Raw genomic sequence first — 24,571 nt, forward strand, 5'->3', positions numbered from 1 at the left:
TAGTACATGCAGTATTTTAAGCATCAGTTTTGAGTTTTTACAATTTACTGTATACAGATTTTATTGCACAGCTGCATTCATTTGTTAATGAACAGAACAAAATGTGCCATTGAAAGAAAAAAAAAAAAAAGAAAAGAAAAGAAAAAAAAAGAAAGACGGAAATTGTTGAATTATTAAGTACTCGTATTATGAGTTTTGTGAATAAACGAACAAGTATATTATGTTTTTTTCGCGTTATTTCGTTATTTCGAGATTCAAATCTGCATTTCTTGGAGTTGTGAGAAGAAGTATAAAGAATTAGTAATCATTTGTACCCAAGAAACTTTTATTGTAAATGATTTCCTATGTTTTCTTATCATTTATCTTAATGTTTTTTTCCTTTCAAATTGTCACATAATTGTTTTAATGATTATTCTTTATGAATTGATTAGTAGGCCGATCTATGATCTATCGAACCCTTATTTTGGGCGGCTTTTGTTAATACAAATTTATTATGTGAAAGAATTGGTAAAATGAGAACAATTCGCGTTATCATGTCTCACAAATTTCACGGATCTCTATGTATTAATAAAGACAAACGAAAGAATAAAAATATTATTTCTCTATGTATTGTGTATTTTTTTAGCTTTAATTTCTTTTAATTTTTTGTAAATGAACTAAAATGTTTTATTTAATAGAAGAGAGATATGTTTTTTTTTTTCTCTTTTAGGAAAATGCAGCTATGTTTCTGGTATGGTGTCCTAACATGTATAAAACAATTATTTGTTTTTTTTTTTTTATGTAGGTACTACACTGTGCAGTATGCAGAAAACTCAGGTCCCTGGCAAACAGTACCAGAGCGAGTTGATCCCCAGGTGATGTCATACACTGTGGCTAATCTGAAACCATTCACAGCTTATCGGTTTAAAATTCAGGCCACCAATGACATAGGCCCCAGTGGCTGGAGCGCTGATTCTGAGGTTGCACGGACACTGCCTGCAGGTATAGTAAATGTTAATTATTGTGTTACAATTCGAAAGTAGTGAGCATGACGATATAATGGCTATCATTCCCACCTTTCACTCAGAGGTCCGGGAGATTCGATCCCAGTGGCTGGCTATCTTGACTTGGGTTTTTCGTGACATTCCAAGTCCCTCTAGGCGAAAGCTGGGATAATACCAATTTCAATAACTACAACCCGACTCCATTCTAATCCTCATTACCCCATCATCATCATTTTTTATTTATCATCATCTCCCTGTAATAGACCTGCTGGCTGTCTGACAAAGTAGCACACTTGGTTGTATCGAGTTATACTTAGCAAAGTGATTTTATACACCAATATCCATATCACAGCTTGTCTCTTTCGCTAATTTTACAGTTTGTTATATTCATTTCAGAGATTCCCCCTTACTAAAATAATGATCTGCTAAATTCACCACCTCTTTGATTACTTTTTGTAATACAGTGAAATGCCATTATTACGAATGCTGCAATTACGAATTTTTCAGAATAACGAAATAATTTTTTAGTCCCAGCCATTTTACTATCAATTTACATGTTAAAAATGTTCAGTTTAAGGAACGTATAAGTAACGAACTATTCAGTTTAATGTAATAACAATTCATCCGCTACAAAAAAAAAATGCTATTTTAAGGAAATTAGGCCTAATAAGCAGTTAAAAATTAGTTAAAATAAATTCGAAAAAAAATAAAAATAAAATAAACGAGTTATCACTAGGCTAGAATAATTATGGAGTTGTCGAATATGCATACTTTCTTACTAACTTACAAATGGCTTTTAAGGAACCCGCCATCAGTCCCTATCCTGAGCAAGATTAATCCAGTCCCTACCACCATATCCCATCTCCCTCAAAACGATTTTAATATTATCCTCCCATCTTCGTCTCGGTCTCCCCAAAGGTCTTCTTCTGTCTGGCTTCCCAACTAACATTCTGTATGCATTTCTGGATTCGCCCATATATGCTACATGCCCTTCCCAGCTCAAACAGGCCGAATGTGCATAATTATCATTATGGTACCGATTCTTATTGAGTTGCAATAAAATATGGATACTCAGTAGGCCTAAAACCTAACCCAGGTACAGTATCTGTTATTGCGTAATATGGGACACAATTTGTAGGCAAATTTAATCAATTTTCGGTTTAATGAAATTTCACTATAACGAAAATAATTACAGTACCCTCTCGAGTTAGTTATATTGGCATTTCACTGTACTTAGGTATTTGTTCAGTAATTTTATTATTTATGTAGATAGGTGGCAACTTTATTTGTTTGTAAATATTGTAATTATTTACAGCTCCAAGCAAAAGTGTGACAGGACTGAAAGTGGTGCCAATCACCACAACCAGTGTGAGGGTGGAGTGGGATGCGGTGGAGAAGATCTATTGGAGTGGTGACTACGAAACAGGAGGCTATCGAGTTGAATATCGTTCGGAAAAGTTTCCCACAGCAGTGCAGGCCACTCCCAAGGAAGACGTAATGGGCATTAAGGTGAGAACAGCTGTTACTATTTCTAGTCCCACACTTTGCTTTGCTGTTGTAGCAAGTTCTAAATGTAGTAAAGAATCACGTTCCAGTTTGTTAATTTTTTAATAATAGGTTTGTTATAATAGTCAAATTTGTATTTACTTCCTCTTCTATTTTTTTCTAAAGGGTGTCCCAACAAGATTGCCAGATTTAATAATGTGAATAAATGCAACAAAACTGATAAAAGTGCTGTCAAACCAACAACGAGACAATGGCGTAATGTCCCAAAAATGTTTTATTATTGTTGGATTGACGGCACTGCTATCTGCTTTGTTATCTGATTTTGTTGCATTTATTCACATTGTTAAATCCGACATTGTTGTTGGAACACTATTTTCTAGCTTTCTTTGTATATTTTTTCTTTCTTCCCTTGTATTTTTTTTTTCTTTCTCTTCTCTTCCCTTCTCTTTCCTTTCTGCTATCTCACTAAATTTTTCCCCATCATATAGAAAGTACAATATCAAACTTCATGTATGATTTGTACTGTATAAGTAGAGGTATGTAGGCCTAATTAATTTCGCTCATATTCACATAAAATAGCCATTTATGTAATGTTATCTTATTACTTTTAATATTATTTTTTTATTTCTGAAAACAGTTTTTTTCTATAAGTAATTGATTTACTAGTGGACTTACTCGTGTTAATTATGTAAGTCTGTGCGGCTTACAGCTGTTTCGGTGCTTCATCACACTATCTTCAGAGCCTACTAGATCTCGGCGTCATCTCGAACTTCTCTGCCTGTTATGTGGGTGCGTTTGATTGTTGAAAGGTGTTGAATAGTGGAGTCAAATAGTGTGTGTGTACTGAAATTGATCTGTGTGTTGAGAATTTGATCGGGGTGTGTTTTAGTGTGTTTGTATATTTCGTATTGTTCTACTGTGTTGAGTTTTTGGTTCTTGGGTTGTATGTGTATGTGTTTTTTTCTCCTAAATTAATAGGAATGGTAAATGATACAAAGTGAAGTTCAGAAAAAAAAAAATGCTTTTTTCTTTATTTCCATAAATTATACTATTATTCTCAAAATAATTCGTCTTGGTATCAACAAGCACTAAAATAAACTATTACTGGATGAAGTTTTCAATTGCAGGCATAATTATATAAGGTAATAATTGAGGGCTTTGCCGGAAGAAAGGCGGGTAGACCTATACGCCCTTCTTTGGGAAAACGGTTTAAAATGTAGTGAATAATTCGCTAATTATAGTAGCGAAATTTTGTTTTGATTGTACTGTACATACCTGCAGGACAGAGCTGCGTGCGTGTATAACATTTTATTCAGGTGCGTTTTAAAATCTTAGATTGCAGGTATCTCAATTCGTCATATTGACATATACGCCCTTTTTCCGGCAAACCCCTCAATTAATGTTTACAGGAAAATGGCCATGTTTTCTGCTTTATTTTCATAATGGCTAGTGTTAATTAATTTTATGGCAGTTAAAATTGTAATCAATCACTAGATTACACTTCATACTTATTTAGCATTTCATTTGTTTTGTAATCGTATCTGGTATAGTCTGCTCTATGGATGATAAATGAAGGGTTCAGAGCCATAGTGGGCCAAGCGCCATTTATTAAAAATAGAGAAAACAAGGGTTAAAATTAAATGATTACCATAATTTAATGAAACATATAGCAAGTAATATAAAGTATGCACATTAAAACTAAATGATTTGTCAATTTTCATTAAACTATGGTATTCATTTAATTTTAACTCTTACTTTCTCCATTTTTACTAAATGGCGCTTGGCCCACTATGGCTCGGAACACTTCAGATCTGAGTTTGTATACTATATTTCTAAAACTATGTCTTTCTTTTAACCAATTTTTGTTTTATTTATAAAACTTAGTGAAACATTTATGAAGGCATTTACAGTGACATGGTATGCATATTGCATGTTGTTTGCACAGGCTACCCAGGTGGTGCTGAAGGACCTGACTAGGAACTGTAACTACGATATCGTTGTAGTTCCATTCAACTCTCAAGGTTCAGGACCGTCCAGCCCCCCAGCTGCAGTGTATGTGGGTGAAGCTGTGCCAACAGGAGAACCACGAGCTGTAGAGGGAGAGGCTGTTTCATCTACTGAGGTCAGACTACACTGGAAGCCTCCACAACAGAATCAACAAAATGGCGACCTTTTAGGTTACAAGGTGATTAATAACATACCTACCTATAAAAAGTAAACTGCAGTTATTTTAGAACGTGTCTTTTAATGTCACTGGTTAACAAGTTTTAATTCATCTACTGCGCTCTCAGTGAATTTTAGTCGAAATGAAAAATAACCTTAAATATATTGACGACATAAATTATGTTATTTTTACTATCATAATATATTATTAATAATGATAATAAGACATTACTATGCTGTATACCGATCGCAATTCACGGGTGCTTGTGTAAAGGGGGTTAAGTATGAATTGGCTAAAGCGGGATAAATAAAAATTTGAAACCTCCATGATAACTTCTGGCTTGTGTTAAAGGGGTTAAGTCATTCTTCCATCCTTGATGCAGTTATCAGTGCTCCATATTTTGTGACAAAGGGGTTTTGTTCAGTACCAAAGGAGAGAAGTTTACATACCTTACAATTAGACTTAACCCCCTTTACACGAGCACCCTCGAATTATTTGTAATAAATACGTAAATTAATTTTTTTATTAATTAGCAGTAATGAAGAGGAAAATTGAAGGGTTCAGAGCCATAGTGGGCCAAGTGCCATTTATTAAAAACGGAGAAAGCAAGGAGTAAAGTTAATCAGTCAATCTTCTTAATGTATCCAGCTGTTTGCTGACAACATAAAGTCCACTGTAGTCTATTTAGTTGTTGTTTTTCCCGAGAAATGAGGGGTATTTTGATCGGTGTTCATTATAGATGCCTGTTGCTAGTAGCCAGAGTTGGGGTGTAGTAAATATACTGGGTGTTCAGTTCAAAGTGTGTCATGGCTCGCTGTATGTCGTCATGTGGCTAGCCAATGAGCCTAGAGAATTCAATCTTCCTACACTTCCGCACAGGCATATTACCTAAATGCGAGAGAAGTTGCCTAGCAAGTACGGCGTTCATTCTGAAGATTACTTACCGATACGTACGGTAACGCCAGTAGTGGCAAGAATGTGAACTGTTTGGAAACACTTACTGAAGTGAGTTTTTTTTTCTTACTGTCGGGATATGGGGAGAGGGTTAAGACGATTACTTACGTATTTGTTGACATTAACTTGGACGGTCAACATGGACACGGAGCATTTTGATTTGTGTTGTGGAATGTTGCCGTATGCAGTCGATGATAACAAATACCCTGCGTACGACTTGGCCGCGCAAAACACAGTTCGAAAGAGGTTATGGTAACACACAGACTTTACAGACCGCCATCTGTTGCTACGACTTTCAAGTTATACCATACACATTCTTAAGTTCAGATTGAATGCCTTGATTAATAGGCAACTTCTCTGACATAAAAGCTGAAACTCGTTCAAATCGCTGACTCACAACAGTGACGTCATGACACACTTTGAAATGAACACCCAGTATACTGCAGGGCTGTGTCTTCTGCAACTGGTACTGATGATTTTAATTTACTTCTTTTGTGGTTTATGGATGGACAGTATAGAAGAATGTGTTCCAGATCTTCATCACGATTATTACACCACAGACAAGTAGGATTATCAGAATTGTGAAATCAGTGTAGGTACAATTGTGTGACAATGTGACCTGTTCTGGCTCTTGATAAAAATGTTGTTGTTGTTGTTGTTGTTTTCTAATGCCAGGCATTCGACAATAAAGTCATTTGACCTCTTACACTCCCATATTTTTCAAAGATATTATCATAGTCAGCCACTGAAGCACAGATTTTGAGTTGATAAAAGTGTTTGAACATGTCTGGGCAAGTTTTTGTACATTAAGGATTAAAGTTAAGTGAATACCATAGTTTAATGAAGATTGACATATCATTTTTTTCACGTGAAATTGCATGTTTATTTATTTATTTATTTAATAATTTACACTTGAGCTACATTAGGCATTGCAGCCCGAAAGAGCAGAAACTCGTGCTCGGGCGCAGTTCAGATCAGTTATACAAAATATATCACAAAATTAAGAGAGTTCATTGAGCACAATAACATTAACAAATGGTAAAATAATACAGCATGTAATAATAGGGTCTATATACAAATAGAAAATACAAAAGTACATAAATATTAGAGTATCAATTTTTAACTCAATTAGCTTAAACAATTAAATAATAATTAATCTGATTTGTTTCTTAAATCTATGTGTGTTAAGTGTACTTAGCTCAGGGTAAGCTCTAATTAAGGTAGTGTTTATTTTGGGTCCAAAATTCTGCTGTGTAGTTTTTAGTTTCAATGTATATACTTTATATTACTTGCTATATGTTTCCATTGAATTATGGTAATAACTTTATTTTAACCCTTGTTTTCTACGGTTTTAGTAAATGGCGCTTGGCCCACTATGAACCCTTCAGTTGTTTGTATATTTATGCCTTCTTTTTGTTGTTTTCGTTATAGTTAGTGTTGTTTTATTACTGTTATAATTTGAATTATGAATTATAATAATACATTACTAAATATATAGAAGGAAAATAGCACTAATTAATACTGTAGTAAGATGTGTTTCGTTGATTACGGATTGCTCTTCATTCGTCTATGTTCGCATTGAATGGGCAGATTTTCTACCTGGTGACGGATACTCCTCAAGAGATGGAAGATATACACCTTGAGGAAGAGTTGGAAGTAGTCCCAGCTTCATACCATTCACACAGCTTGGTGTTCCTAGATAAATTCACTGAATACCGCATCCAGATACTAGCCTTTAATCCAGCTGGTGATGGGCCCAGATCTAAACCCATAACTGTTAAAACTTTGCAGGTATGTGTTGTTTGCTTACTAAACACGTGACAGTCTTGAGTGGTGCAGGAGAAAAGTGAACTAAAATAAAGAAAACTAAAGAAATTAGTAATAACCAGAATGAAGTGATTAGTCTTTTCCTCCTTCAAAAATTAACTATTTTGAATGATGATATAAAGATGTTTAAATCACTAAAGTTTAATGCAGTGTGAAAGCCAGATCATACATGTAAATTCCGCCTAAAGTGTTGATGTTTGACCATTATCAGTGTAATGTCTTGATTTGTGTTGCATGGAGGATGGCGTCATGCTGACCCCACATTATGGAAGTGACGTCATTTACTTGTTACAAAAATTAGACCAAGTTTTTTCAAATCTTATAAGATCCAGAAAAGGAAAATAAGATAGTAAATGAACTGTCATTACAGTGAACCAGTTTATTGGAATAAAAAAATACTACTAAGATGTACAAAAAATGCAGTTTCATAGCTTTATGGTCCAAAACGAAGTGTCACTAGTTGTCACTGACTCTATTAGTGATTGATAATCAGAAAAACGAAATTTCATTAAGGGGTTAGGTACAGCTTACAGCAGTAAAATTTTTGGAAATATTCAACATTTGTTTTCCTTCATTACTGTATCTTGTACAATAATTAAAATTGGTATGTATAAAACACTGTCCTTCTGCTATACGAAAAAAATATTTTTACGGTTTAAAAAAAAAATATATATTTTTTTCTTTCAAAATTCAAAATGTGTAGTTCACTGTGCAGTGATGAAGCATTACCCTGATAACTCAAAAACTTGTTAACTTTTTCATTTTCTCTCTCTTTTATTTTATTGCTGACACTCATACTTACAATGCCATGCTCTTTCAACTACATTCCTTAATAAATAATATATTTTTTTTATTTTGTGTTAGAAGAAAATACTGATTTTGACCAATTTTGTAAAATGAATTTATTTTTTATCAGACAATCTATCAAAGATAGAGAAGTGATCTTGCATCATGTTGTATATATGACATGCATTAATACACACAAGAAATTTCATCACAGAATGTTGGATAGTTTTTTAATTATGTGGGAAATGCTCTATCACTGCACAGAGAACTGGATTTGGGGGGGGGGGAAATAATTTTTTTAAATCGTAAAAACATTTTTGTTTATATAGCAGAAGGATAATGTTTTACACATACCAATTTTCATTATTGTACAAGATACAGTAATGGAGGAAAAAAATGTTGAATATTTCCAAAATTTTACTGCTGTAAGCTGTACCTAACCCTTAAACTGAAATCACTAGAGTACCATATTTTCAAAAAGTGTATATAATAATTTCTGCCTAAAATATTGTATTACACAAATAAATGCAAACATATTTGACTTTACTTTATATGACTAAAATATCAATTTTATAATGAAGTCTGAAGCAAGTTAATTTTGTATTTTAATGTTAAAAACAACTCTTCCCGTAATTTTTAAATTAGAGCAAGAAATTTAGGTCACCCTTCATGTTGATGAACTTAGTGACCTTCAGCCAAATCAGTTACTGATATTTTCATCATCTCTTTTCGTGTTTTATCAATTAAATATTTCAGGATTCCAGTATATGTGCATATAGAATTAAATTTGGTGACTTCACACTACGAATTTATTATTATGTAAATAGGAAGAAAAAGCAGAGAGCAAGGAATGACAAAATTACTTAATCCTGCACTCACTTTTTCTGCAATTTATAAAAGTTGTCATTCAGAATAATTATATGTATGATACATTAATAACATTTGATCTAATTATAAAATATCCGTATGAAGACACTCTTTTATTGAATTTATTTTTCCCGTTGTAATAAAATAATTATTTTGTATTGATAAATTATATGACTCTCTTGTTGAAAATGCTTATCTTATACAAATTACAACGAATTGAAGACACTATAAAACAAGTGTTTGTAAATTGGCAGGGTTTACCAGGCTCTCCAAGTAACCTGAGATTTTCGGACATCACAATGAGTAGTCTCAGAGTATCCTGGGACATACCAAAGAAGCGCAATGGAGAAATAATTGGCTACATTGTCAGCTATGAAACTGCTGAACAAAATGAACGTGAGTAAATTATTCTTATTGCATTAACATTAAAGAACAAAAGTATTTTGACTTCTTTAAAAGAATTTATTATATACTGTAGTTACATCAGTCAACAGCTTTTCAACATTAAGGTGAGGTGAAGGTTAATAACTATCAGCTCATAAGTACATAACACTATTCCACAAATATTTTCAATCTTTCATTAGGTCATCTTCAGGTGGTGTAGAATAGATGCGTAGTTATATGAACACAAAGGAAGTACACAGATATTAGATTAGATTAGATTTATTTATTTAACCTGGTAGAGATAAGGCCGTCAGGCCTTCTCTGCCCCTCTACCAGGGGATTACAACTATAACATGAACAATAAGATTACAATTAATATTAAATTTACAATTACAATTACAATAAAAATTAAAGTACGACAAGAATACCTGATTAATGAAAGCTAGACATTTTATCATAGAAGTTAAGAACAAAGAATATTTTTGTATTTACTAAATTACAAATTAAACCTACAATAACAAAATTCTATAGTGATGAAATTACCGGATATTGAGATATTTTGTGGTAGATTAAAAGAACTATTTACAAGAAACCATGTCTGAATGAGTCTCAATTACTGACCAAGTGCCTAGTAAGTTTGCGTTTGAATTGAATTTTATTTCGACAGTCCCTGATGCTAGCAGGTAGCGAGTTCCAGAGTCTTGGCAGGGCTATTGTGAAAGAGGATGAGTATGAGGAGGTGCGATGGGATGGTATTGTTAGTATTGTTTCATGGCGAGAGCGTGTGTTCAGATTGTGGTGGGAAGAAAGGTAAGTGAAGCGAGACGACAGGTACGAAGGAATAGAAGAGTTCAAGATTTCGAAGAGAAAGAGAAGTGAATGTAAATTTCTTTTCTTATCTAGTTTAAGCCAACCTATTGCTTCCAGGGATGGGGTAATATGATCATATTTACGAACATTGCTTACAAAACGTACACACAAATTATGAGCACGTTGAAGTTTCATTTTGTTGTCGCTGGAAAGGTCAGTCAGTAAAATGTCAGCATAGTCAAAATAGGGAAATACAAGGGTCTGCACAAGGGACTTTTTTAAGCAAGAGGGAAGATGAACATTTATCCTTTTTAGCACATGAATAATAGAATATACTTTTCTGCAGGTTTCTGTGATTTGCATGTCCCAGTTGAGATTATTATCCATGATATGGTAGTTATGTGAAGGCACATGTACAAAAATATTGTATGGTTGAGAGATATAATGTTAGCACAATTAACATAATTATAGTGTTTAATTATGAAGCCACTAATAACATGTACTGACATATTTACTCTTGATTATCTACATAAAATTGAACATTGGATAAAATAATCATTATGATAAAATGAACAAACTTGATACAATGTGTGAAGTCATCTGAGTACTGATACAGACACTATTTACTCGTATCTTCGTAATGTTAAACCATGGGTAAAATCTTTTAAGAGCAATTAAAACTTGATATACATTGCGCAGTAATTATAAAATATTTATAATATGGTTGTTAAATTGTGAAGTACTTATGTTAGGTTTTGAGTTTGATTACATTTAATTACAGTATATGCATTTGGTCGCTATGTGGAGAATACTGAGGGACATCTGAACGTAATGAAAAATATTGCTTAAGGTTCAAAAAGCTAATATTTGAACAATATCTGAAAATAATGACATATTGTTTAAGATTCAGGATTTTTAAAACTAATATTGGAATGAAGAATAAATATGGGAAATGCCTGTTATTATTCGGTTGAAAAGCTTTTGTCATTCAGTATGCTGTCAAAAAATCTAAAAGTTAGAATTTATAAAACAGCGCTCGTGTTTGCTCACAGTTCAGATATATTATTAATATAAAGAGGAATTGTAGCTTGTGGATTAAATGTTGATATATGAAAGGAAATATTGTTTTTCAGGGTTTAGCAAACAAGTGAAACAGAAGGTGACAGGTACAAGCCTTGTCATACAGACTTTGGAAGAAGAAGTAACATACACGTTTTCTGTGCGTGCATTGACAATCGATTATGGTCCAGCTATAACTGGAAATGTAACAACAGGTCCACAAGAAGGCTCACCTACAAAACCCAAAGATCTGATGATGAGGAAGACTGTATCCAGCATTGATATGCACTGGACGAATGGTCCTTCCGGAAAGGGTCCAATACTCGGCTATTACATACAAAGCAAGAGGAAAGGTAATGTGAAATTTATATTAGTTTCTTTTTACTTTTATTATATAATCAAAATCATTGAATATGAACATATTTTTAATTATGCTGCATATCTATTCCTTCTTTATTCATTGTCACTCTCATTCTTTACCATCACTCTCCTGTCTGTCTGTCTGTCTGTCAGTCTCTCTCACACACACACAAACACACACGTACACATGATACTGGATATTAACAATTTAGGCACTTTGTTGAATTAGACACTGAAAATACAAGAAAAATTTGACATTCAAATTGATTGGGTTACTTAAGCCATACTTGCTTGCTTATTTCTTTAAGGGGAGAGGATGGTATTTTTTAAAACTTTTTTCGTATTTGGTGTAAAATATTAATTTTTTGTATCTAGACACCTCATAGCTGTAGGAACTCAACCAAATATAAGTATTTTGAAAAAAAAAAAAAATTATTTGGGGGCCCAAATTTGAAAAAAAATATACCCAATGCAGGATTGTACTAAAACTGATATATCTAAACAGTTTTTAGAGATAGATTCAAACTTTTTTTTTGCAATGTATTTGCAAAAGCATGTTCTACAAACTGTCTGTAACAGAATTTTTATATTAGTCCCTACGTTTGTAAAATAAACAAAATTTAATAACAATTTTCTGATTTCCTTTTTTGCAAGCAAACGGACGTATTTTTAAAGTGAAATCAATTAACAAAATTCTGTTACTGAGAAACGTTTCCTAATAGTCTAAAGAATGTGTGTTCTAAATTTCATGCATGTATCTTTAATAGTTCAGAAATTATATCCATTTTTGTCTGGCAATGTAGCAAAAAGAAATGAAGTTATTTGGAAACCGATAAAAGTGGGCATGTGATTTAAAAATCCATGGCGCAGGAAGTTTAAAAATGACGTCTCAACATCTGATAAGGGCATAAATACCCACAAAATGTTATGCTATGCATTCCACACATATCACAGTGTATTTTAAAGAATTTTTTTTTTTTTAATTTACTCATTTGTTACCAAAAAATACCATCCTCTCCCCTTAAGTGGAATTAATATTATATTTCCATGGTGCGAATTAATGAGGGGGATCCCCCCCCCCCCCGTTGGAAAGTTATCCCTCTCTCATAAATTCATAACTACTATCTCCCCTCACAAAATACAATTGTTTTAATAGGAGTATACTTTAATAAAGTACCTACAGTATAAAGTAAGCCAAAAAAAAAAAAAAATAATAATAATATTTCTGTATTATCATCACCGGCAAGCTGACAACAATCAATAACTTAGGAATTACACATCTTATCTTAAGCCTGCTCATGGATATAATAAAATTATTATTATGATCAAGATGCAAGACAAGCAACTCATTGCAACCAAGCGTTGATCCATATTGAATGAGGATAATAATAATTTTGTCCATAGTATTCTCTATCTAGGATTCTATCCCCCCTTCATCAGAAATCTTAATTCGCACCCTGTATATTTCTCTTTTTTAAATTAAATTTAATGAAATCAGTAAAAGTGCAATGTGTATGATTGTTCATGTCCTATACGATACAATGCTTCTGAAAATCCTTCGCAAAGTTCCACTGTGCCCACAGAAACATTTCGTGATTATTAACTGCTATAATTCTATAACTATGCATATTACGAAATTCATACCGGTGCTATTAGAAAGAATGGCTCAAAGAATTTCAGGGGATGTGTAATTGTAATTGTTGGCAGAAAACAATAGATGACACCACAAGAAAAGAAAAAAACACTCTTCCCGCTCTTTCACTTGTCATTGTGGCATTGTTGGATAGAAGCAAATTGTGTTAAATGGTGTGAATGTTTACATTTCAACTCAGTGTGAATTCTACAGCATTTAGAGAGATATGGCGAACCCACAGGAACATAGTTTGTGTGTACTGTACCATCTCAGAATCGTCTTGTCAGTAGGTGCCTTATGTTGAAACTCCCATCTGTAGGCATGCTGAACTCTCACTACACTCCGTGTGCTATGGTATTCCAATACACACCAACTACATTCCTGTGGGTTTACCATAACTCTCTAAATGCTGCAAAATTCACACTGAGTTGAAATGTAAACGTTCACAACACTTAACCTAATTTGCTTCTATTGAACAATGTCATAATGACAAGTGAAAGGAAGAGCGTCTTTTTTTATTTTCTTATGGTGCATTTATTGTTTTCTGCCAATTACTATTACATATCCCTTGAAATTGTTTGAGCCATTCTTTCTAATGGCACGTGTATGAATTTCGTAATATGCATAATTGCAAAATTGTGGCAGTTTGTAATCACGGAATGTTTTTGTGGACACACTGTATAATAATTTTAGAAATTGTATTTATTCTCAGAAATAAATCACAATTTATGAAATATAGTGAATCTAGAAACAGGATAGTTTGAGATGAAAGTTAAATGTTTCTTATATGTATTATTATGAAGAATGGCTTTGTGGTTTCAGTCAGGTATATTGCATTCTATTGAGATTATATCATGAATGGGAACTACAGTATGTTGAAGAATTGAGTTCTTTACTCTTATTTTCACTACAGAGAATTCATGTTTATTTCCTGGTTTATTATTATAAAACGTTTTCTGTCCCAACAGCCTTAGAAGATTGGCAACTGTGTAAGTTTACATTGCCACTTCTGTAGACATCTTGCATATTCCAATCAGTTGTAATTATTTGTGCACTATTCTTCGTAGATTTCTTATAGAATCTTGTCATGAGCTAGTTCAGTGATGTCAAAACCTGTGATTGATTGTAAAAATATCACATTCTTGGAAAACCTGACGTGCCGTGGTGTTATTGTAATTCATTTCTGTTGTTGTAAACATAAATTGTGGCATGCACAATGTAGGTAATACAAAGCAAATGCTGCTCAGTGATTTAATCACTGTCATCTAAATTGTTACATAAAATTACTTGGAATTACCGTAATATTGTATTTATTAATTTGGAGAGACATTTTCAATTGAATCTGTTATTTCGAAAATGTAACATGTGACATTTTCGCGCATGTTACATTTTTCAACCACAGTGCTCTTTACTCTATCCTATAACACATTATTGTTAAAAATCACAAAGCAAATAACATATTTCATCTATAGAAATGAATAAGAAACTGACTTTTAGTTTGAATGCTGTAAAAAATGCTACTGAAGTAGTTCGTGCAGAACTGTACATGTTACATTTTCGAAATAAGTGATTCTTGTTCCATAACTTTCCATAGTCAAGGAATTCGTAAAAGTTTGTGATTTTCTATGTGAACTTTGTTCATGTTATACATGGTAGAGTTTAGTAAAACACACATTTCTGCTTGAAAAGAAAGATGAGTATTCGATATTACATTATTCAGGAAGTTTTTATGTATTATTCCTGAATAATACTTAGAGTCATCTGGTGAAATTTAATAATAACAAAGTTGATGTTAAATAAAACCCTTTAAAAGTAGCAATTAAATTCTTAATACTGTACAGCAGCCATGTCAATTGATGCCCACAGGAGCAAGCGCGCGCTTTAGAGCCCAGGAGAGCCTGAGCGCTTTACAGCGGAAAGGAAAGAGACAGACGAAAGAGGTAGTATATGCCGCTTGGTCGAGCTATATTCAGGGATGGCCAGCACTGAGTCAATAGATAAAGGGATGAAAACTTATTAAATCTGTATCCATGTTAATTTTTAGATTTGTCTGAGAAGTATAAGTGCATTATAAGAATGTAAGTTTTAATTTTAATGCTAATTTTTCATAAGTTTGATTTTTTTTTATCCAAAAGAAATATTTTCTCAACTTTTTTTTATAGGAAAGTGAAATTTTCAGATATAGGCCTATTTATTTAGTAGCTTTAAAGAATTTTTTCGTAAATCTAATATACTGTAAATATGTATTACTGATGATAGTATATTGAAAATTTTGAAAATATTCGCATGGAAATTGTTTGTAAGGAAATGAATTAACAAAGCAACTACTGTTACACCATAAGCAAAAGATACGTGCCCATATGTTGTAAAATTGTCAGCTCTATAGCTTCAGTACATTTCGAGAACATAATTTAATATTCAGATGATAGGAAGTTGCTCACCAATATCACCTTAAAAGCATAATGCGATAAGAGTTTTGTTATGGAATATTAGTTATACTTAAAACATATACAGCACCTAGGTAACTTTGCTTTGTACTGATTAGTTTATTGATTACTTTCATAAGGCTAAAGATACCATCAATATCAATTCCAACTTATCATGTCATACTCAATCTCTTTTTTTGGGATATCACTTTCTTTATGAATGATGTGTTTCATCCATTAGTACAGTATTGTTATACTACTATGGAATTTATGTTAATATTCCTTCTTAACCCTTTATTATGTTATTAACATTTAAAACACAACTACAATATTAAGAAATTGGTATTAGTACTTTTGTTTTACAGACAATATAGATAATATCAAACAGAAAGAAGCCATATAAAAATAACGACCTAAAATTTCACGTTCCGTTTGAAGTTTGTGCACCACTGTTTTCTTAATCCAACAGGCTGCTTATTCATACACACAACCCTTCCTCTTTCCATACTTAGCGCTTGATGCCTGCGCACGATGTCAAGGTAAAAAGATGCGCTTGCTTTGACATTACTGCTGTACAGTAAACATAGTTTGATTACAGCATTTTGCAGTGTATTGCATACTTTTCACATGTATTTCTAAAATTGCAACTTAATCACTGTGTACTTTGATTTTTTCAAACAGAAAGTATACTATTCATTGTGGTATTAATTTTACGGCCCTGTTAACATGAAAATAGTTGGCGTGAAGGCTGAATCACAGTTCTTTTTCATTGATGTTACAAAATCCAATATTCTTAGTGATTTCTTTCTTCAAAAGATGAAGTGTTTGATATGTGTGTTAAAACAGAATGCACCATGCTACTTTTAAGTGCGTTCAGACTTTCAGTAAAATTGCACCTAAAGAAACTTAAAAATTATAGTAAATGAAAAAACAGCAAAACTAATTGCTAATATAAAATTTTGAATTTCTTAGGTCCTTAGTAAAGTGTTTCACATGATATGTATAATGCAGCGTTTCTCAAACTTTTTTGAAGTGGGGACCACTTTTTAAAGTCAGAACAGTTTCGCAGACCACCTTACTCTTGTTCCCTTTGAAAGCAAATTTATCATTTTCGTAGCATATTTTAATACCAATAGGCCTATATTTATATTTTAAAATTGAATTAAGGTTCGGTACTTTGGTCCTCTGTTGTGAATTCGGGTGGTCCCTGGCTGGGTTACAGGTGCGGCGCCAGATGTGCAGGGAAAAGATGTCGAGAAACACCACGTATATAGTGCTTTAAATCCCTCTTTTGTTGCTGAGAGTAGAGTGGGAAGTCGATAGACGGGTATGCAGTACTGGGAGACAAAATGAAATTCGTTTGCCATGTGTCATTTCCAAACTCTGAGATTTTAAGCTATAGTGTGATACACAATTCGTTTGAATTTTATTTTTTCTTCTGTCTTTTTTGAAGGACCACAAGGACAGACTTCGAGGACCACAGGTGGTCCGCGGACATAGTTTGAGAAACGTTGGTATAATGTGTAACACAGTTCTACATCTCATGTATTGGACAGAAGAAGAATAATGTTTGAAATGAGTAGTGGTTATTGTTTCTGTTCGTAAATATTTTTGCTAAATTCATAAAATTTGTAGTTATTTATTGCATTTAATAATAATAATAATAATAATGACGATGATGATAATCCATCGTACAACAGCCTTAATAGATCCAAGGCCTACCAGAAGATTGCTGTCCTCATGCCCACTATCTCAGCAGAAGGTAAACGATCATCTGACTATGGGGTAATGTGTGGTTAAAGCTGGGATGCTAGACATTTTCGTTACCCATTGTAGTTCTCCAATTTTCTCACGAAGTAGTGTGGTCACTGGTCCCATACACTAGCCGAATTTTCATGAGATATTTCTTCACCCATGAAGACTCGAACCATATGCATTCTGTTACTGCCAGTCAAAAGCATAATGCTTTAAACTATGCAGTTAGAGTACAGCACACTCTTTTATTACCTGGTTGCTTGCAATTTCAAACCACAGAATTATTTTAAAATGTTATTGCATTAGTCAAATTGCCATTGTTAGCATATTCACCATAGCAGGTCTGAGTTATTGCAAGTGATATCTTAGTTATGTGCCTTTATAAACGAGACACTTTTTTCAATATGTTTTGATAATTATGCAAGGTAATCTGTTTTTTATTTTTTGAAACCTAACCCTAACTCGACTTCTTTTACCGAAGAGCCTAAATTATTTAAAAAAGAATGTTAAGCAAACAAGATTCTACTGTTGTTTCCGTTTTTAATTTCATAAGCAAAAATGTGTAGATATAATTTAATTAAACATGAAAATATTAGTAAAATTTCTTAGTGTTGATTTTACATGAGCTTAAATGTGTTATCGAATGGCAATTAAAGGTTGATTTGCATAATTCTTTCTTTCCCGTTATTTATATTTTAAAGCAGCAGTATTCAGTCTGGGGTACATGTACTTCCAGATACACGAAGACATCCTAAGGGGAGGGTTACATTAAAAACACACACATATATATAGGATGAAAGATGTTTAGTGACAGTCCTTTTAAGGGACGAACCCTTAACATAGCTCGTTTGAATGAAATCTACTATTTTGTTCCTTTGATCTTAGATTTTCCAGAAATAAATATTTTACACAATTTTTTATCACATTATCTTGTAAACAAATTTAAAAATACACATTTTATAAATACCTTCACATTAGTGTAGGAAAGGTGGCAGTGTACAACTTCTATTCAATAGATTGTGCACTAATATGCCAGGGTTAAATCCCAAATCTCTACAGTGCATGTGAAGAGAAGGCATATGTTACTGTTGATAGTCTATCGGACAGCGATGTTAAGCTGGCTGCCCCCTTGGTGCTGGCACCAGGTTTTCCCTTCTCCCTTCCTCATCTTCATCATCCTCACCCATTCCCTACACTACACTTACATGAATGCTACACATACATTCACCCCAGTACACAGATACATATCTACATATCATGCATAGTGTGACCCACCGAAGTGGTGTGCAACTTGAAAAATGGGTCACAGTCCTGCCATCTATCCGCAATATGCGGAACCCTAATCACTCAAATAAAGTGGCAGACACACACACACACACACACACACACACACACGTTAGAATTCAGCTCAACTGCTGTGGGGGAGAGGTGCAACTGCTATTGATTTTACTGCAATGTTGCAATATTTTTTATAAAGTCAATTTCCCACTAAATAAAAAGAAATAACGCAAAATGGCCAAGGAAAATTCTGTTCCTTTTTTCATAAGGATTTATTTTTGTGATGTTACCGTCATTGAACACCTTCCACCCTGTACATGTTAGTTGTTGATAAAACTGAATAATCTTGGTCTGGGTGTAGGGACATATTTTGGGAGTGCCATTTTTTCTCTCTCTTCTGTATGCGAATTCTATTTGGGCAACAAGATTATTTTTCTCATAGGATTAACCATTATACTAAAACTTATTATCACGCCTTTCAATTTAGAATGATCCTATTTTGAAATATTGTGGAGGCATTAAATAAATAGTAGCAGTGCAACATATTACCTTATTTTTGATAATTTACACTGCGAGCAAGAGAATTATATTATAATAAACAATAATGTATTTGTTATCTGATACCTGCAGTTTGATTCTTAATTTTACCATCAGCTCTAAAGATATAAAATTCAATGGAAATTATGTCTGATATATGGGGGGAAAATATCATTTAAGCTGATCGTCATTTTGTGCTATTTTTTTCTCAAATTGTTTCTTTTATAATGCAAACCACAGTCTAGTATATACAGTCACGAAGCTCAATATGTAATAAATATGCATTCATAGATAGTTGCTAACCACTAGGATCACTACTATCGCCATATTACAGACAATGCGAAATAGTACCTGCACAGTCTAATGTTCCTAGCAACCTCAACAACTCAAGCTTTGTGACTGTATATACTAGACTGTGTACAAACTACAAGTGAAATAGCCTTGCAGATATTGAGAGCGAATAGCTCATGTTATTTGTTAAAAAAAGAAAAAAAAAACTAGAATATCATATTGGTGGAAAGTTCATACTTTTTTTTTTTTTCAGAAAAAAAAATGTTCCCCCTCCCCTCCAAATGTTTACACCTTATTATTCGGTAACCATTGCGAGTATGAGCGTGATTTTTGTCCATATTGAATAGGAAATATAATAAGAATAATTTATTTCTCTGGCGTGTTTCAATAGCATATTAGTTTACGTAATTTTATTTACTTTGATGAAGGAAAAGTATTTTATTGTGAATAATTTCGTATGAGGCAATCTTCCTGAATAACAATATATAAAAGAGTCGATATTGTTTTGTTTCATATTGTCGCCACATTTTCTCTTTCCTTCTCTGCATATTATAATGCATTAAAATGGCAGTGTCATTTTAAGAAGTAAACATTTTAATATAGTCACAAAAAATTGATGACTTAATCCAAAGAAGAAAGTTGAGTTTGCTAGAAATGGATGCAGGTTTTGAAATTGCTGTACTTGAGTAGGAAGGCACACTTCATGATTTATCAGTTTCTAATTATGCACATAGTGTTACATAAAACGAATACTCAAGCTTGAGGATTACTAAAGCATGGTGAAACATTCAAGATAGTCAGTAGATATCGTAATATTAACAGAATTTGATAGATAAAGCTAACTATATCATGTTTGAAAAATAACATAAGCTCTTGTTCGTGTTGGGCTTTTAGGTTTTGTGATTTTGATGTAATGTAGAATTTGATGTTAGGTTGCAAATTGATATTGTTTATATGCACAATAGAGTAGAAAATAGTTCTTCTTCTTTTGTAGCCATTGTTATGCTGTTTCTGGAAATTCTAACTAATCTGATGTAGTTTGTAATTTGTAATAATAATTTCAATAACTTTTTTTGTAACCAGGGGTGCAAAATTTACCTTATAGTACCTTTTTTTTCCCCCTTAAAGAAACTACATCAGTTTTCAGGATAAGAAATTATAACTTTAAATATAGTGGAATATAAGAATCCTATGGTCTCTGGAGAGCTTGGGAAAGAATCAGAGATTGTCAGCATGTCAGACATCTTATGAATTTGTGGCCCAGTGGTAAATAGAATTAGATAACTATGTAAAGACAGCATCTTAATGCTTCAAGATTCTAAACACAGAGATTTATTGCGGTACAATTCTGAAACTCCAGAACATAACTTGATAACAGCTTACTGGCTCATTTAAATGTACTCATTGTCATTTGATTTTTCGTCTAATTGCATAACTCATTTAGTTTTTTGTTTCTTATATATCACAAAATTTCTTTATTAAATAATTTATAATTTACATAATATAAATGGATGAATATATGGAAATTTGCATGAGAATGAACTGACATGCATATATGCTGTTTGAAACTTGTTTCACTATGCCTGTTGATGCACAAGAATGAACAAGAAGATATTTCACGACACACGACTTCAGCAAGTGCAAAAAGTTTTAGAAACTATGGTGTAAATATTACGATATTGCACTGTGTTGTGTAGTCTGTTACTCCTTATCAGCTTGGCTGTTCCTACTTCAATTTCTGAGCTGATTTTAAAGAGAGAGAAGGGCAATTTAGATTTGTCATGGTGCTGTACATAGGTTTACCGAATGAAATGCTAAACTGATATTTGAGTGTCTTTTGTTTCATACTTTATATTCTTTTAGATCTTCATTTATGAAATTAAATTAATCTAAGTCAATAAAAACCTTGAAATTAGACGTAAAAATTAATGCAACAGTTCATATTATCAATTGAATTTTTCTTAATCATATGTGAGACTAAACATATTTTCATCTTCATTTTACCGAATATAAGGACTGTATTGCGAGCTAAAAATGGTTCATTTTATTATAATATGCTTTAGTATCAATGTCAGAGATCAGGAAGAGTGAGAGAGAACAAAATGGCGAAATCAGCTTATTGCTTGTGTGGTGAATAATAACAGGTTTCCTTCATTTACATTTTTCTACACTGGTTTGACGCCAAAATTAAATGTTGTTAGTAGTACCTGCATTGTTGAATATTTTACGAGTCAGATTTTTCATGTTTCAGCAAATAATTTCTGTTTACTGCGGAAGTAGTGATTACTTCACATTTCTCAAATAAATAAAAAAAAGTGGTAAAGGCTTGTCATAACATGAGAGAGTATTAACTTCTCTAATCATAGTTTAAAGTGCGCAAAGAAAAATTGTTATTACCCCTCCCTTGTATTAGACACATTAATTTAATTAATTTAATTTAATTTCTTCCTGTAACCACTACAGGTTGCCATTGACAAAGAGTACCATGATACAATAGAGTAAATGCCTTGAGGCTTAGTGATACATTGTTGTTAGATTGAAAAATAACAATTTGAATTATATTGAAACACACGATATTAAACGAAGTAACGTCAAGGAGATGCGAATTAGTCATGGTCCATATGTATGATGCCTGAAAACAGCTATTGAACCTTTGAGTGCTGCAATTGTTAGATCTCTTAAAATATTTTTATGCAGGCCAAAAGATTTACAGAAGTCGACTAGGAACCGGGGTATGGTCCCACGGGCTCCTATCATTAGTCCCGTAATGACGATGGATTCCAGATGGTATTTGTCCTTATAAAAACTGGTGGAAGGTTCATATATATATTCCTTTTTTCCTCGTGTACTTCTTCTGGTTGGTGTTCGTGCGATTTGAACCTCACAGTAGGGTCTATGATGTAACCTTCAAGAGAGGGAGGTTTAAATGCAATTATGTCGATTCTTCGATTACTGCCCTCACTGGATATGCCGTGTACTTCTTCATACACTGAATAACCTTTGTTCCTTAAGGCAGTTGCTATTATAGATCTTACTGTATGATGCCGTGTATTTCGTAGAAGTTCACTGTGTGGACAGGCACCCAGGACATGGGCAAGGGTTTCAACCTCCCTGTCGCAACGTCGACAGAGGTTACTGCCCGAAGACCTGCCAGGTACACTATGCACAGCTGATACGTTCGCATTCATCTTGATTGCTTCCCTCCAATCACTATAGGAGAGACCCTTGTGATTCCGGATCCACTTATTGGCCGGGTATATTGTTGGTATAAGAGCACGCCTTTGCCTTTATGTTTTTTCTGGCTCCAGTTCTCAAATGCTTTTTCTCTTAATACTTGCCGTACCTTTCGTGTATCTACAGTGCCGTACTTGTCCAAAATATTTGCTGATTCGGTGATATTGAGTGCTGTGAGACTGGATGTAATTTCTTGGGATAATTGCCTTGTAGCATGTAGGAAGGAATTATTGGATTTAAGCAATATCTTGCCTAATAATCCATAATCGTACCTATTTTTAAGAAGGGGGACAAGACTAACTGTAGTAACTTTCGAGGAATATCACTTTTGTTGATGTCGTACAAAATTTTGTCAAATATCCTTTTGAGAAGATTAACTCCATATGTAGATGAAATTATTGGGGATCATCAGTGTGGTTTTAGGCGTAATAGATTGACTATTGATCAGATTTTTTGTATTCGACAGATATTGGAGAAAAAATGGGAGTATAAGGGTACAGCACATCAGTTATTCATAGATTTCAAAAAGGCGTATGACTCGGTTAAGAGAGAAGTTTTATATAATATTCTTACTGAATTTGGTATTCCCAAGAAACTAGTTCGATTAATTAAAATGTGTCTTAGTGAAACTTACAGCAGAGTCCGTATAGGCCAGTTTCTATCTGATGCTTTTCCAATTCACTGCGGGCTAAAGCAGGCAGATGCACTATCACTTTACTTTTTAACTTCGCTCTAGAATATGCCATTAGGAAAGTTCTTCAGGATAATAGACAGTGTTTGGAGTTGAATGGGTTACATCAGCTTCTTGTCTATGCGGATGACGTGAATATGTTAGGAGAAAATCCACAAACGATTAGGGAAAACGTGGAAATTCTAGTTGAAGCAAGTAAAGCGATAGGGTTGGAAGTAAATCCCAAAAAGACTAAGTATATGATTATGTCTCGTGACCAGAATATTGTACGAAATGGAACTATAAAAATTGGAGATTTATCTTTCGAAGAGATGGAAAAATTCAAATATCTTGGAGCAACAGTAACAAATATAAATGATACTTGGGAGGAAATTAAACGCAGAATAAATATGGGAAATGCATGTTATTATTCAGTTGAGAAGCTTTTGTCATCTAGTCTTCTGTCAAAAAATCTGAAAGTTAGAATTTATAAAACAGTTATATTACTGGTTGTTCTGTATGGTTGTGAAACTTGGACTCTCACTTTGAGAGAGGAACAGAGATTAAGGGTGTTTGAGAATAAGGTTCTTAGGAAAATATTTGGGGCTAAGAGGGATGAAGTTACAGGAGAATGGAGAAAGTTACACAACACAGAGCTGCACGCATTGTATTCTTCATCTGACATAATTAGGAACATGAAATCCAGACGTTTGAGATGGCAGGACATGTAGCACATATGGGCGAATACAGAAATGCATATAGAGTGTTAGTTGGGAGGCCGGAGGGAAAAAGACCTTTGGGGAGGCCGAGACGTAGATGGGAAGATAATATTAAAATGGATTTGAGGGAGGTAGGATATGATGGTAGAGACTGGATTAATCTTGCTCAGGATAGGGACCAATGGCGGGCTTATGTGAGGGCGGCAATGAACCTGCGGGTTCCTTAAAAGCCAGTAAGTAAGTAAGTAAGCAATATCTTACATGCATTTATATGTTGTAAGTATAATTCCCATGCTGAACAGAATTCAATTATTAAAGCAAACTAAAT

The 24,571-nt window shown here is 33.4% G+C and overlaps 1 protein-coding gene across 4 annotated transcripts in view; it reads left to right on the forward strand.

Annotated features, from left to right (window-relative positions):
- Positions 1 to 24,571, forward strand: part of sdk (sidekick cell adhesion molecule) — a 460,070-nt gene that overhangs the window by 425,848 nt on the left and 9,651 nt on the right. For all 4 annotated transcript variants that reach the window (XM_069838943.1, XM_069838944.1, XM_069838942.1 and 1 more), the window contains 6 exons: positions 785 to 981; positions 2,299 to 2,492; positions 4,435 to 4,674; positions 7,198 to 7,398; positions 9,342 to 9,483; positions 11,415 to 11,693. In XM_069838943.1, coding sequence (XP_069695044.1) covers positions 785 to 981; positions 2,299 to 2,492; positions 4,435 to 4,674; positions 7,198 to 7,398; positions 9,342 to 9,483; positions 11,415 to 11,693 — 1,253 coding nt within the window. The remainder of the gene's footprint in view (positions 1 to 784; positions 982 to 2,298; positions 2,493 to 4,434; positions 4,675 to 7,197; positions 7,399 to 9,341; positions 9,484 to 11,414; positions 11,694 to 24,571) is intronic.

Source organism: Periplaneta americana, chromosome 11 (assembly GCF_040183065.1).
Source record: "Periplaneta americana isolate PAMFEO1 chromosome 11, P.americana_PAMFEO1_priV1, whole genome shotgun sequence".
Taxonomy (NCBI): domain Eukaryota; kingdom Metazoa; phylum Arthropoda; class Insecta; order Blattodea; family Blattidae; genus Periplaneta; species Periplaneta americana.